We start from the raw sequence: 13023 nt of genomic DNA, 5'->3' as shown, positions 1-13023 counted from the left end.
GAACCTATTTCAGACAGGGTGGCAGGAGGAGCCCTTTGGAGCAGTCGGTACATAAGCTCGGTGAACACTGAGAAGGCACCAGCCGAAGCACCATGAGCACCACGACCAGCCATATGGGCCCGCCAGCGCTCCCGGACTCGCTGCTGCAAAGAACACCTGAGCTTTCAGGCGGTGACTGAGAGCAAGCGTGACTGGGGCCTACGAGTGTGAGAGACCTGTCGTGACAGGGTCTGAACAGTCTGTCAAGGTCACTCATACACACCAGGGCTTCCAGATTAATGGATTCTGGGTGCTAACAATGCTATCGGCACGCCACACGACCAGCAGTCCCTGGGGCCGGCCTGGTGCAAGGCACGGAGAGAAAGGGGCACGGCCTAGAGATCTGCTGTTCTCTCTGGGCGCACGCTCCACCCACGTCCTCGCAAGTCGAATCCCATTATGACAGGAGCATTTTCTGACAAGGAATGGATGCTGGGGGCTATCACAAGGAGAGAGGGCCCAGCCTGACCCTCTCTGAGCCAGAGGACCAGACACAGGTCACCTATCTTCCCCGAGTGGCAGTCGCCTCATCTGTTTGATGACAACAGAAGTCAGAGCTGTGAGGTGTCATACGAGCAGCACTCAGAGTTTGCAGCCCCCATACACTTTGTTCCTACACAGAGGCTCGACAAATGTTCATACCTGACCACCTCCTTAGTGACAGTGTTCAAGAGGGAACGAGGGCAAAGGGAAAGAGAAAGTCATGGGAGACATTTCTGATGGTGGCATTTCAAGCACAGTCGAACTCCGAGGACAGGAAATACTTGGAGGTGAGAAAGCATTTCCTTAAAATCAACTGTTTACCCCAACTCCCAAGACATGAAGGAGCCTTGAGATTACTATACATATTTATGCTAAACCTGATCTTCAGGAAAAATAAACATGTATGATACAGGTATGTGTGAGTTCTGATTAAAATACAATTCAATCCAATAAGAACCATCGATTTCACTTACTTTTAACCTTACTATGAGACGATTAAAATTTTGGGCATTTTATTATTAAAATACAGTTATTCTTAGACTACCACTGACAATACACTTATAAGTGCTTTATTCTATGTACTGGGGCTGAGAACAATTAGCATTGGGGTCTATTGAAATCTGGTTTTAAATTATTGAATCTTCAACATTTAGGAGAGCAACAGGATAGTTTTTAGTTCCCCTGTTTCAACAGATTTTTGAATTTTCTAGAAGTTTCACCAATTCTTATTGATGTTATATTAAAATCATTGTCTCCTGAAAAACTGAGACTATGCAGAAGAAAATGTCAGTGTGATTTTTCAGAAGATAGAAAATATCAGCATGATTTTCAGGACAGGGAAAATGTCAATATGATTTTCAGGAGAGGAAAAAGTTCTGTTTAGATCACTGTCATGATACAAACAATTTTCTTCACGCACAACAGCTCATCTGATTACTCTGACAATTCTTTCTCTGTCTGCTTGGAGAACAGAATAAAAAGATAAGGGAGGAAATATCTGAGACATAGCATGCCTGTATATTGGTAACATTAACTATTCTAAATAATGATTGATATGAAAAGGAGGGAGTTGAGACTTCAAGTGAGACACTAAAGGTCTGTTCTTCAAGGCAGCCAAAATAGTCACTTGATCCAAGGCTAATTAATAGTCAGTAGAGCCACACCAAGATACCTACATGAGATTCGTACGTCAGGTATCTGTTCCAATTCCTTTGGGTCTGTGCATTACCAGCGGTTAACATACTTTTGCTATCAATTAATTGGCCTGGAATGGTGCCCAGTTGACCTGGATGCTCATCTCAGTGGCTCTGAACAAGAGGTTTCTACTAACAGCTGTTTTATCATACATATGCATGCACAGATACATTTATGAATTTTATACCATATAGAGTCTGCTACTGAAGCCATGCAGAGAAACAAGATTGTCAACTCCAGTACATTTCTGTGATTCTTTATTAATATTTGGGACATGCCTGAATTTCAAACTACTAAACCAAGTACACATCATATTTGAATTTTTTTCCTTGAAGAACAGAAAAAAAAAGACCCCACAAACCACAAAATTAAAACCCAAGCTTTTCATTTTTTAATTAATTTAATGCTATGAGCTTGGGGAAGTTACTGACATTCATGAGCCTTAGATTCATCATCTATAAAAATAGAAATCAGATGATTTGCCTCACAGAGCTGTTGTGAGAATTAAATGACACAACATCTGCATGTCCTAACATATGGATATCAGGTGATAAAAAAATGCCCAGTGGTTTTGGAAGAGACAGTTTACATTTCTGGGTTCACAATTTAAAATGAAATAAAGACTTATTTTCTTAATTTTTTAAATCTGTATTTCTTTATATTTTGCTTTTTGGGTCACACCCGGTAATGCACAGTAATGTTACTCCTGGCTCTGCACTAAGGAATTACTCCTGGCGGTACTCAGGGGACCATATGGGATACTGGGGGTTGAACCCGGGTAGACTGTGTGCAATGCAAATGCCCTACCAACTGTACTATTGCTCCAGCCCCGAAATAAAAACTTTAAATGGAGAGGCAACGACCTTAGTTTCCGAGTCAAAATTAAGATGTATGGAAATCATTATCACTTAATTCTACAGAAAGGAAAAACATGACAATTGTTTACTTTGTCACTTACTATGACAATAAACAGGGGAGGGTGGTTAAAACAAAGGACCAATAATTCTCAATAAGTAAAATAAACTTCAAGCACACAATACTGCAGATGAAAAGTCATCAGGTACGATACCTGTAAACAAGCAGTTTCTGGAATGGATTGCTTACATCAATACGTGTGATCCAGTCTAAAGACTACTCCATCCCCCCACTCCCTTCTAGATGGTGAATTCCAAGGAAAGACAGCAAAGCTGGTACTAGGGAAACTAGGTCCATAGGGCTCCTGCCTGCTAAGATTTCCTTTTGCTCAGGAAAGTCAGTGAGAAATCTGGATCTCAGTTTCCTCATTTGCAAAATTAAGAGAGTTTAATGATGAGTCCTTATGTTATTAAAAAATAGGATTCTGGTTTAATATGGCATATGTTTAAATATATGACAAGAATACAAAAGGTAAGTCATGGGAATGCATCAATGATTATTTACAGTGAGGCCAGCAGAAAAGTGCATGATTACAATGCAGCAAATTACTAGTTGGATGTAAGAAACAGCTACCAAGTAATCTAAAATTATTTAAACAGACTCACAAGGTATTTACAACCAGGAAATTGCCTAACTATCTAGGTCACAAATCCATAGAAGTATAATCAAATCACAATTATACAGTTTAACATCCAATACCAAAATACTAAGTTTAGATTTTTGAAGGTCCGTTTTTTCAAAAAAAGAGATATTTTTTTACATAACATTTTATGGTAATGCAAATACTTATAATCTGGAACATTTGGAAATTACTGGAAAGAATAAGTTATTAAAAGATTAATGTAGATGGACTAATAAATTCATAAGTGACATATCAGCCATGTACTCTATATAAATTAGATATTGTTTATATTTTTAGTAATAACTCATAAAAGGATGATATTTTCACTTAAAAATCAATTAATTAAACAGCATCTTAAAAGATATCCCATGGATCTGGAGCAATAGCACAGCGGGTAGGGCATTTGCCTTGCACGTGGCTGACCCGGGTTCAATTCCCAGCATCCCATATGGTGCCCTGAGGACCGCCAGCAGTAATTCCTGAGTGCAGAGCCAGGAGTAACCCCTGTGCATGACCGGGTGTGACCCAAAAAGCAAAAAAAAAAAAAAAAAAGAAAGATCCAGAGTTGCCTGCTTTTTGTCTCTTTACTTCTAAACAAAATCAAATTCAATTTCCAGTCCTAGACTCAAACGCCCTAGAAACCAAAACAAATAATTCTGGAGGACTTTCTTAAAAGTCTCCAATATTTCCCATGTGAGTGTAGCATAAGAACCTTCTAGATTATTCGATTTTTAAAAATTTCAAATACATGAAAAACACATTTGGAGGGAGGAAAAAAAATCACCATAAACGTCTTAATTCTCCCTCCCCAAAGAGAAGTAAAATATTTGGGTAGAAGCTCCCATCACAAGCATCTGCTTTTAGGGAACAGACAGCGGCCGAGGAAACAAACCCTTAGGCCCTACTAACGGAACTCAGGTTTCCAAGCTGGGGATATGGGGTGGCTGTGGGGTCCAACAGAAAGAAGTTTCTTAGGGACAGTGGTGAAAGGGGGCTGGCACCTGGCGGGGGGTGGCTGTAAACCATGCTGACCCAATAATGGAAGACTAAATAAATAAAAACCTGAGGAAAAGAAAAAACAAAAAACAATACTTGCTTAACCGTGGGGCACTGATTCAAAAACAAGCAGAAGGCTTGGAGAACACAGAATAAATAAAGGAACAAGAGGGCTTACTCAGTGGAAGAAATATCACTGCGCGTGATTACGTATGTTGGGGTTTATGAATCACACCAGAGGTGCTCAGGAGCTCCTCCCAGACCGGTGCTCGAGGGGTCGCTCCTGCACTACCCAGGAGACCAGGCAGTTCTGGGGCTTAACCCAGGCCTCCAAGTGCAGGCCACATCTCAGCCCGCCCTCTCCCTCTCCCTTCCCTACCCACCTCTCCTTCCCCTCTCCCTCCCTCCTTCCCCCACTCCCTCCCCCCTCCCCTCCTCCTACAAGTGGTATTTTCAATAGTCTGCTCCTTTAATAAAAGGTGACCAGTTTCTTACTTTCTTATCACCAATAATTTATGTACACGTAGGTATATTGCTCTTCAGAAGACTTTCCATTTACGTTTGCAAATGAATAGCTAGAAAGCTAGAAAGTTATTCATTGCTCCGGTACTGAGTATGTGGAAAAAAATGACAATTTGACTTGGGACAAAAAAAATCTAACTAAATTTGTTACTAAAGTCACTGTTAACAAGCGTTGAAAGCCTTTAAATGTTTCTAAAAAGGCCCAGTTGTAATACACAAATACATTCTTGATTGTATTGTATAAACACGTTTATTTCTTTTTTAAAGGAATATCATTCATTTTCTTAACAATAGGTCATTTGTTATTCTGTTTCACTTCAGTAACTTTGCATCTTTCTGGGGATTCTATTACACTGTGTGAGAAACACATTGTAAAAATCACTCAAAATCATTCCCATTACATCTTACATAAAATAGAGAATACAGATGCAAAATTACCTGACAAGCAATGTGCACGAGGTAGACCAGCTCTTTAGAGTCACAGCCATTTTTCATCACTTCATTCTGCTCCTCTGAAAGTGACAGCTTTGTCACAGAAGAAAGGGGAGAAAGCGAAAGTCATGATTAATGAGGAAGCATAAACTGGGCCCTTCAACAATACCCGCACCCGCACATTCATGTAAGACACGCCACATAATTGAGCTCCATCGCTTCAGGCAGATAAAATGGGAGCATTCAGGATGTAAAATAAACGTTTCTAAGCATTATCTTTGCAATTTATGACTAGTCTAGCGTAATTTGTAATTTATGTCTCATCTAGCATAACTACAAAACAGCAGTCAACTGTATGACTGAATCCTATTAAAAAAATAAATCCTAAATAACCAAAACAGGACTGCACTTCTTCACTCTGGCCAGCACGGATGTGAGATGGGGGCCCCAAAGTGGCCACTGGGGAACAGTGCAACACAGCAGACGCCCCACGAAGGCCTCACACTGCATTTCTTAAAAGCTGAATGAGAAACCAACACTCAGAAACCGCTTGAAATCTAGAATTTTAGTTGAAAAGATAGTTACACCAAGGAAATTTCAGCAAAAAGTACAACTACATTCTAAGGAAAATTCTGGAAATTAAAATGTAGCAGGTACTAACAGTGAACTGGACACAGTAGATGAAAGGATCAGTGAACCTAAAAACAGGACAACAGAATGTACACGAGTGAGAGCAAAGAGGAAGGAACCCAGTGACAACAAAAACGTCCAGCTCTGATCTCTGAGAATGCCAAGCAGGTGACCATACAGGGAACAGCGTCGACTGGGAAATGGGGGAGGGAATGGACAGACATGTCTGGTGAAAAACCTTTTAAGACTGTTACAAGAAATTCAGGGAATTCCAAATAAGGAAAAAAAATGTTTAAATCACTAGGCAAGTCATAATCATAATATTGAACAATGGAATGAAAGACAAAAAATCTTCAAAGCAGGCAGGGGGGGCAATTACTGAGAGGAGGGAGGAGTGAATATAAAAGATGGCTAAAATTTTACCAAAAACAAGGATAGAAGACAATGAGAAGCATCATTAAAGAACTGAAAGAAATGGCGATCCACTCCATTTCCACGAAATTTCAAAAATTCTTTAAGAAACAGAAATTGACTTACAAATGGTTAAAGAATGAGGAGAATTTGTCTTCAACAGACCAATGAAGCCAGGAGTTAAAAACAAGTTCTTCATGTTTAAAGGAAATAGCACCAAGGTGAAAACCCAGAATGAAGGAATAAATATGCCACAAGGGATAAATTAATAAGTAAACTGACATAAACAACTTAAATTGTCATCTGTATACGATTAAGACATTTTCAAAGTTCTCAGATTTTCCCCAAGCTTTTATTCAGACCTCAACTACAAGACATAAGTAAAAGGGTTTTTTTTTCCCTCTGCATTTTCTTCGATCAATGAAAACTGAGAGGTCCCACTAACACATCCGCCCTAAAAGAATTCATGTTACTTGAGAAAGAAAAGAGAACTCAAGGAGAAAGAAATGAAGTCCAACATCAGAACAGAAGTTAATGATGAAGAATTCAGAAAATAAGTTTTACATCTATACAAGTTTCTACTGGATGACAAAAATAATGGTAAGAGATCATTATACTCCTGCACAAGGCAGGAGAAACTTAAATCAACAACAACAACAAAAAAAACCAAGAAAGCTCAGAAACAAACTGCGTAGCTGACTAGCTCATGAGGGGCAAAGGAGGAACATCAAACTTGAGTTCAAAACCCTGGTCTCTTTCACAGGGACAGTAAGAAGCAAGCAAAATATCTCAAGTAATAAAACCATCCTAGATCAAGGAATAAATCAAACCAGCTTTAAAACAATAAGAACACTTTTTCTTTTCTCTCGACTAAGTTGTTTTGGGGACCACACCCAACAGTGCTAGGTGTGGTTCTCAAAAAAGCTACTCCAGTGCTGCTTCACACTCTATGCTCAGGGCTGACTCCTACCAGTGCTTGGGGAATCATGTGGTGGCAGGAATAGAGCCCCTTGTTCTCCAGCCTGCAAAGCAGGCACTCGGCCCGCTGTGCTCTCATCTGCCCCAAAAAACCTGGAAGGAAGCGTTGTGGTTTTTCTTTATAGGTCCTTATGCCAAACCCTCGCCTGAGTCAGTAACATTCCTGAAAAATGACAGCCCCTGATTCCTAAGTGTGTGTGTGGAACCCTGGTCCCTTCACCAGGAGCAGAGACAATTAGCAAACAGAGGTGTCTGCTCAGTGTTGCAGCTGGCAGATGGGCTGATGCAGCCCTGGTCTACCTAATGGTGGCGCTCTCTTGGGAATACGAAGCAGCAGCATCACTCAAAAACACTGGAAATTAAAAAAAAAAAAACACCAAAAAAACTGCTGTCACCTGGAACGACCATCTAGAGTCAAGACACGAAATAGCTTGAATCCACGGAGGAAAAGCTCTGGCGAGAGGTGCTCTGGACAACCAGGGCACTCCGAAGTGCCATGTGGACTAGGGCGCCAACTAGTGTCCAGAGTTGGACAGGCGCACACCAGAGACGGAAGGAGCTGAACATGGACTTGAGATTCTGACCCGAATCACTGGCAGGCGACAACAGGACGGAGTAAGTCTCACTCAGGGTCGCTGGAGAAACCCAGCAGAAAGGAAACGTGCCAAGGCTTCAGAAAGGAACCTCCTGGTCTTATTAACTGTGGTTGTTGTTATTAGTTGATCACAGTGAGATACACAGTTACAAGTCTCTTCGTGATGGGCTTCAGTTATATAAAGTTCCAACACCTGTCCCCGGCCCCTTCACTAGTGTATGTTTCCCACCGCCAGGGAAACGTACACAGGCGGGAAACTGTGGGGGGAATCTGGGGACACTGATGGTGGGAAACTGTGTTTTCTTGGTTCCGGGAATGCAAAGACTCCCCTGACAAAATACTGTCTGAGCACAGAATGTCTTCAAAGTTGGCGAGACGCACGGGCCACATCCCAGCTCTCCTGTGAGAAGAAAAGTCTCACAAGGAAGGAAAAGAAATGAGGCCAGCGGGACTGCACTGCCCCCTGGCGAGGTCTGAGTGGCGGGTCAGAGGGGCGTGCTGCGTCCAGTGGGCGAAAGGAAACAGAGAAGCACAGAGCTTCTGCAGTGCCCAGGGAACGAGCCTCAGAGGCCCACACCACCTCCTCTCACAAAGAACACGGGAACACTGGCTGGGACCCAGAGACTGCCTGCGGTCACCAAGCACAGGTGAGGGGGAGGGACACAGAGCAACCGGGCAACAGACCACAGAGTGACACCGGGGCCCTGGCACACCCTTGTTGGACTAGGGAGTCCGGCCAGTAGCTCCGCCCACTGTGGAGTCAAGACAGCAGTCACGTTGGGTCAGGGGCCACAGTTACTGGCTAGGCTTGGCGAGGCGCCCTCATCAACAGGCCAAGCCCAGAGCTAAGTCAGAGACCCAGCTCAACTGCACAACCAGGCCGACACCAGCTCTGGTGCACTGCCCAGCCCGGGAAACTGGGCATCAGTCACTCCTGAGTACAGCCAGCAGCCAAGACACAGGAGGTGGGGAGGGGGAAGGCAGAAGACCTGGTCACGCTGAACACGGAGCAAGAACAGCAGCCCTGCCACCTCAGAGCCAGTCTGCAAGCCCATCTGCAGGTGCAGAACAGCCTCACCCGACCCGTCATGGAGCCCGGCGCCTGCTCCCGTCTAACCAGCACTTCTGGTCACTGGGAGTCCGGCCCCCACCAACGGCTGACCCAGCATGTTGCCCAGACCCCGTGCACAGGCCACACCATCAGGATTAACAGGTGTTTAGCTTGACCCAGCGAGGGACTCCAGCAGCCTGACTGCTCCACAGCCATCCTGACTGGCTTCTGAGAGCGGGCAGCACCTCCATTCCCTGGAAACCCCAATGGCAAGTCTAATGATGCCACACAGATGGACAGCTGCCCACTGAACACATAGGCCGGGCTGAGAGGTGGCTCTTTCTCCCCATGCGCTGATCTCCGAGGGCTGGGGACGGAGCTGGTTCTTTCAATGCACAGATGCCCGGAGTCATGCCAGGGAGACACACCACCACCAGAGTTAACTAATAAAGAACCAATAATCAAGCCTTTGAAAAATGGAGATCTACAAGATGCTTGACAAAGAATTCAGAATGATTATCTTACGCAAGACCAGTACAATACAATGAAATGAAATTAGGAAAGGAATATATGAACAGGAAGTTTAACAAACAGAATGTCCCCTCCCCACCCACCCCAAAGATCAAAGTGTATGATCTCAAAAAATAAAAAATAAAGTTTTAAAAAAAATTGTGCTCGAAATTCGCCCCCCCCCTTTTTTTTTTGGCTTTTTGGGTCACACTTGGTGATACTCAGGGGTTGCTCCTGGCTCTGCACTCAGGGATTACTCCTGGTGGTGCTTGGGATGCCAGGGATTAACCCAAGTCAGCCACATGCAAGGAAATCACCCTCCCCACAGTACTATCACTCCAGTCCCTAAATTCTCCAAATTTAATCAGGCACCCACAGCTTGACTGGTACCAAACATATTCATCCCAGAGAGATCTTACTATGACACATTACCATCAAACTGTCAAAAATAAAACAAAGAAAAGTCTGAGAGCGGCAAGTTAAAAGACTTCCTATATGATGGAAACTCCTGCTACAAGATAGTCATCAGATTTCTTAACAGAAACTTCACAGAGAGTGGGATAACGCATTTAGAACAGTAAGAGGGAAAAACCCTGCCAAACAAGAATACTATACCCAGGCCAGAGAGGTAACACAAGGGTTAAGGCACTTGCCTTACATCCACTGACCCCAGTTCGGATCCCATCACCACATATCGTTCCCCAAGCGCTGCTAGGAGCTAGCTGCTTCTGAGCACAGACAGGGCCCTGAAGAGGTCCTGAGCACGGCTGGGCATGGCCCAACCCTACCCCACCCACTCCAGAAAAGAAAACAGTACCCAGCATTATGCTGTCCAATGAATGAGAGGTTTAAAAGTGTCCCAAACTAATAAAAGCTAAGTGATTTCGCCACTAGGCCTGAATTACAGACACTCTAAAGGGAGTCCTTCAAGCTACAATTAAAAGGTATTAATTAAAATTGTAAAAACTAAAGTGTGAAACTCACATGGAGAGCGAAATATATAGTCAATTTCAGAATTCTCTGATTATTAGAGTAACTGCGAAAAATCACTGCTTTCTCCTATGCAGTGTTGGTGACTGAAACTAGAGCCTCGAGCTTGTACCTGGGAGGCACGTAGCCCCCTGCTAAGCCACACTCCTGCCCAAGTTCATCTGAACTCTACCATAAAGGCTAAAACACAGAGACAGTAGGAATACCTGGAGCTGCGTAATGTCTAGGTGGAAGGGCGCGCACTCAGCTGGTGAAGTGACTCTCTGGTTGAGCTTCTGCCCTGCATGTGTGAGGCTCCATGCCCCCCGCTCCCCCCCACACAAAATTATAACAAGTAAAATAAAATAATGCAAACTGTAGAATCAATCACCTAAAATCTGCAAGAAATGATAGAGAAAAACTTGTCTCTACAATGAAACGTGTTACCAACTAGAACAGAATGATGCATCCATCAGAGTCCGTGGAGGGCTGGAGAAAGAGCCCAGTGAGCCGAGTGATGCTTTACCTGCAGGAGGCCCGGGCTCTATCACTGCCACCACAGGGTCCCCCAGGCACGGCCGGTGCAACCCTCCAGCACAGAGCTAGGAGGGGCCCCTCGGCACCACCAGGTATGGCCCACAGCTCCCCTTCAAGGAACAAAGAGACAACTTGGAAAAACAGGACATTTAACGCCATAAATGGTTATCAACTAACAAGGAAAGACAATAAGTGAGTTAAAAGGAACTACAAATCAACTAACAAGGAAAGACAATAAGTGAGTTAAAAGGAACTACAAATCAAGTAACAAAATGGCACGAGTGTGTGTTGTCAGTGGATATAATACAATATTCAACTATAAGTCATCAAAAAACCTCATTTATGCAATTATGCAAGAAAATAGAATAAATGGCATCCAAATATGAAAGACGCAAAAAAGTCTGTCTGTAAAAGTCAGGTTCTTACAGTTAGAAAATCCTGGGGCTGGATTTTGCACACAAATAGTATGGGTAGGGAGTATGCCTTGCATGGGGTTGACCCTAGCTCAATCTCTGGCACCCCATAAGGTCCTACAAGCCACAGCAGGAGTAATCCCTGAGTACAGAGCTGGAAGCAAGCCCTGAGTATCTCCAGGTACAGCCCATAAATTTAAAAAAAAGAAAAAAGGAAGGAAGGGAGGGAGGGACGAAGGGATGGAGGGAGGGAGGGAAAATCTTCTAAACTAGCCCTCAAAGTATTAGAACTGATATATTAATTCAATCATTACAGAACACAAAATCAACATATAAACAGATAGCAATTCTATATAATAATAACATAGCTAAAACACAATTTTATTTAAATTACATCAAAATAACAAAATTTATAGAAAAACATTTAACCAAGAGGTAAATAATCTATACATTGATTGCTATAAAAAAAAACCTGAGCAGGGGCCAGAGTGATAGCACAGTGAGTAGGGCGTTTGCCTTGTACGAGGCCAACCTGGGTTCAATCCCCAGCATTCCATATGGTCTCCCAAGCACTGCCAGGAGTAATTCCTGAGTGCAGAGCCAGGAGTAACCCCTGAGCAACTCTGGGTGTGACCCAAAAAGCAAAAAAAAAAAAAAAAAAAAAAACACCTGAGGAAAGAAATCAAAGACATAAATACGCAAAAAAAAAAAATTCACACTGTTAAACTATCCCTTCCAACCCAAAGCAATCTGCCGACTCACTGAAATCCCTATCAATATTCTGATGACTTTTTTCACGGTAATAAGACCAACCCTAAGGTCTATATGCCATCATGAAAGTCACAGAAGAGCTAAAGCAAACTGGAACAACAAGTTCAAATATCTATGCACCCACATCCTGATTTTAAGCTGCATTACAAAGCTAAGTAAATTAAAATAGCATAATACTGGTATGAAAGCAGATGCATGGAACAATGGGAATGAATCACACAGGCAAGAATTAAAGTTGTGCGTATACAGTCAACGACTCTCATCGAAAGTGCCAAAAATACACAATGGGCAACTGATACATCTCTTCCGTAAATAACAGAGAAACCAGATAGCCACAAGCAATGGAATGAAATTAGACCCTTATCTTACATCATGCCCCCCAATCGAAGTTCATCCAAAGCTTAACCACCAAGACTTAACTCCAAGTAGAAAACAAAGGTTAAAAATCTCCTTGACAGCTGCCACCAAGATGTGATCCCGGGGGCCGCACGTGTGTGCGGCCTCTCCGCAGCTGCACGAGCGTGACTCCAGACGCCAGCTAAATTTTTTGGCATGGGCAGCTCCTCGCAGAATGTCTCCAGACTGAGAACTAAGCCGAGGCCCCATGCCCGCCCAGGAGGGGAAAGGTATTTCTCTCTCTCTCTTGCCTCTTCCTTGCCGGGGATGAAGGGCGTGGTGACCGCCATATTATGACGACCACAGATGGGGTTTACAAGCTTGCAGTGATCCAATACCTGGAAGAAATCTCCCTGGACTTAGTTGCTAAAGTACAGAAATCCAAAACCTCGTATCTCTTCACAACAGGTCTGACTCTAGTGGGGTACTCCTAACAATAATAGTGAGGTTTGTGTTAAAATATTGAATGTAACCAAAGTAAATAGAAAGTAAAGTGAAATTTATCAGTTACAAGGCTGGCGGGGGGTGGGATGGGAGGTGTACTTTTTTTGTGTGTGTG

At 43.2% G+C, this 13023-nt stretch overlaps 1 protein-coding gene across 5 annotated transcripts in view; it reads right to left on the bottom strand.

Annotated features, from left to right (window-relative positions):
• The window catches only part of ARHGAP32 (Rho GTPase activating protein 32), a 259745-nt gene that overhangs the window by 91961 nt on the left and 154761 nt on the right, over nt 1-13023 (bottom strand). For all 5 annotated transcript variants that reach the window (XM_055133619.1, XM_055133617.1, XM_055133621.1 and 2 more), the window contains one exon: nt 5210-5296. In XM_055133619.1, coding sequence (XP_054989594.1) covers nt 5210-5296 — 87 coding nt within the window. The remainder of the gene's footprint in view (nt 1-5209; nt 5297-13023) is intronic.

The sequence above is a fragment of the Sorex araneus genome, chromosome 3, assembly GCF_027595985.1.
Source record: "Sorex araneus isolate mSorAra2 chromosome 3, mSorAra2.pri, whole genome shotgun sequence".
In the NCBI taxonomy this organism is placed as follows: domain Eukaryota; kingdom Metazoa; phylum Chordata; class Mammalia; order Eulipotyphla; family Soricidae; genus Sorex; species Sorex araneus.
This window is presented reverse-complemented; position numbering and strand designations above follow the sequence as displayed.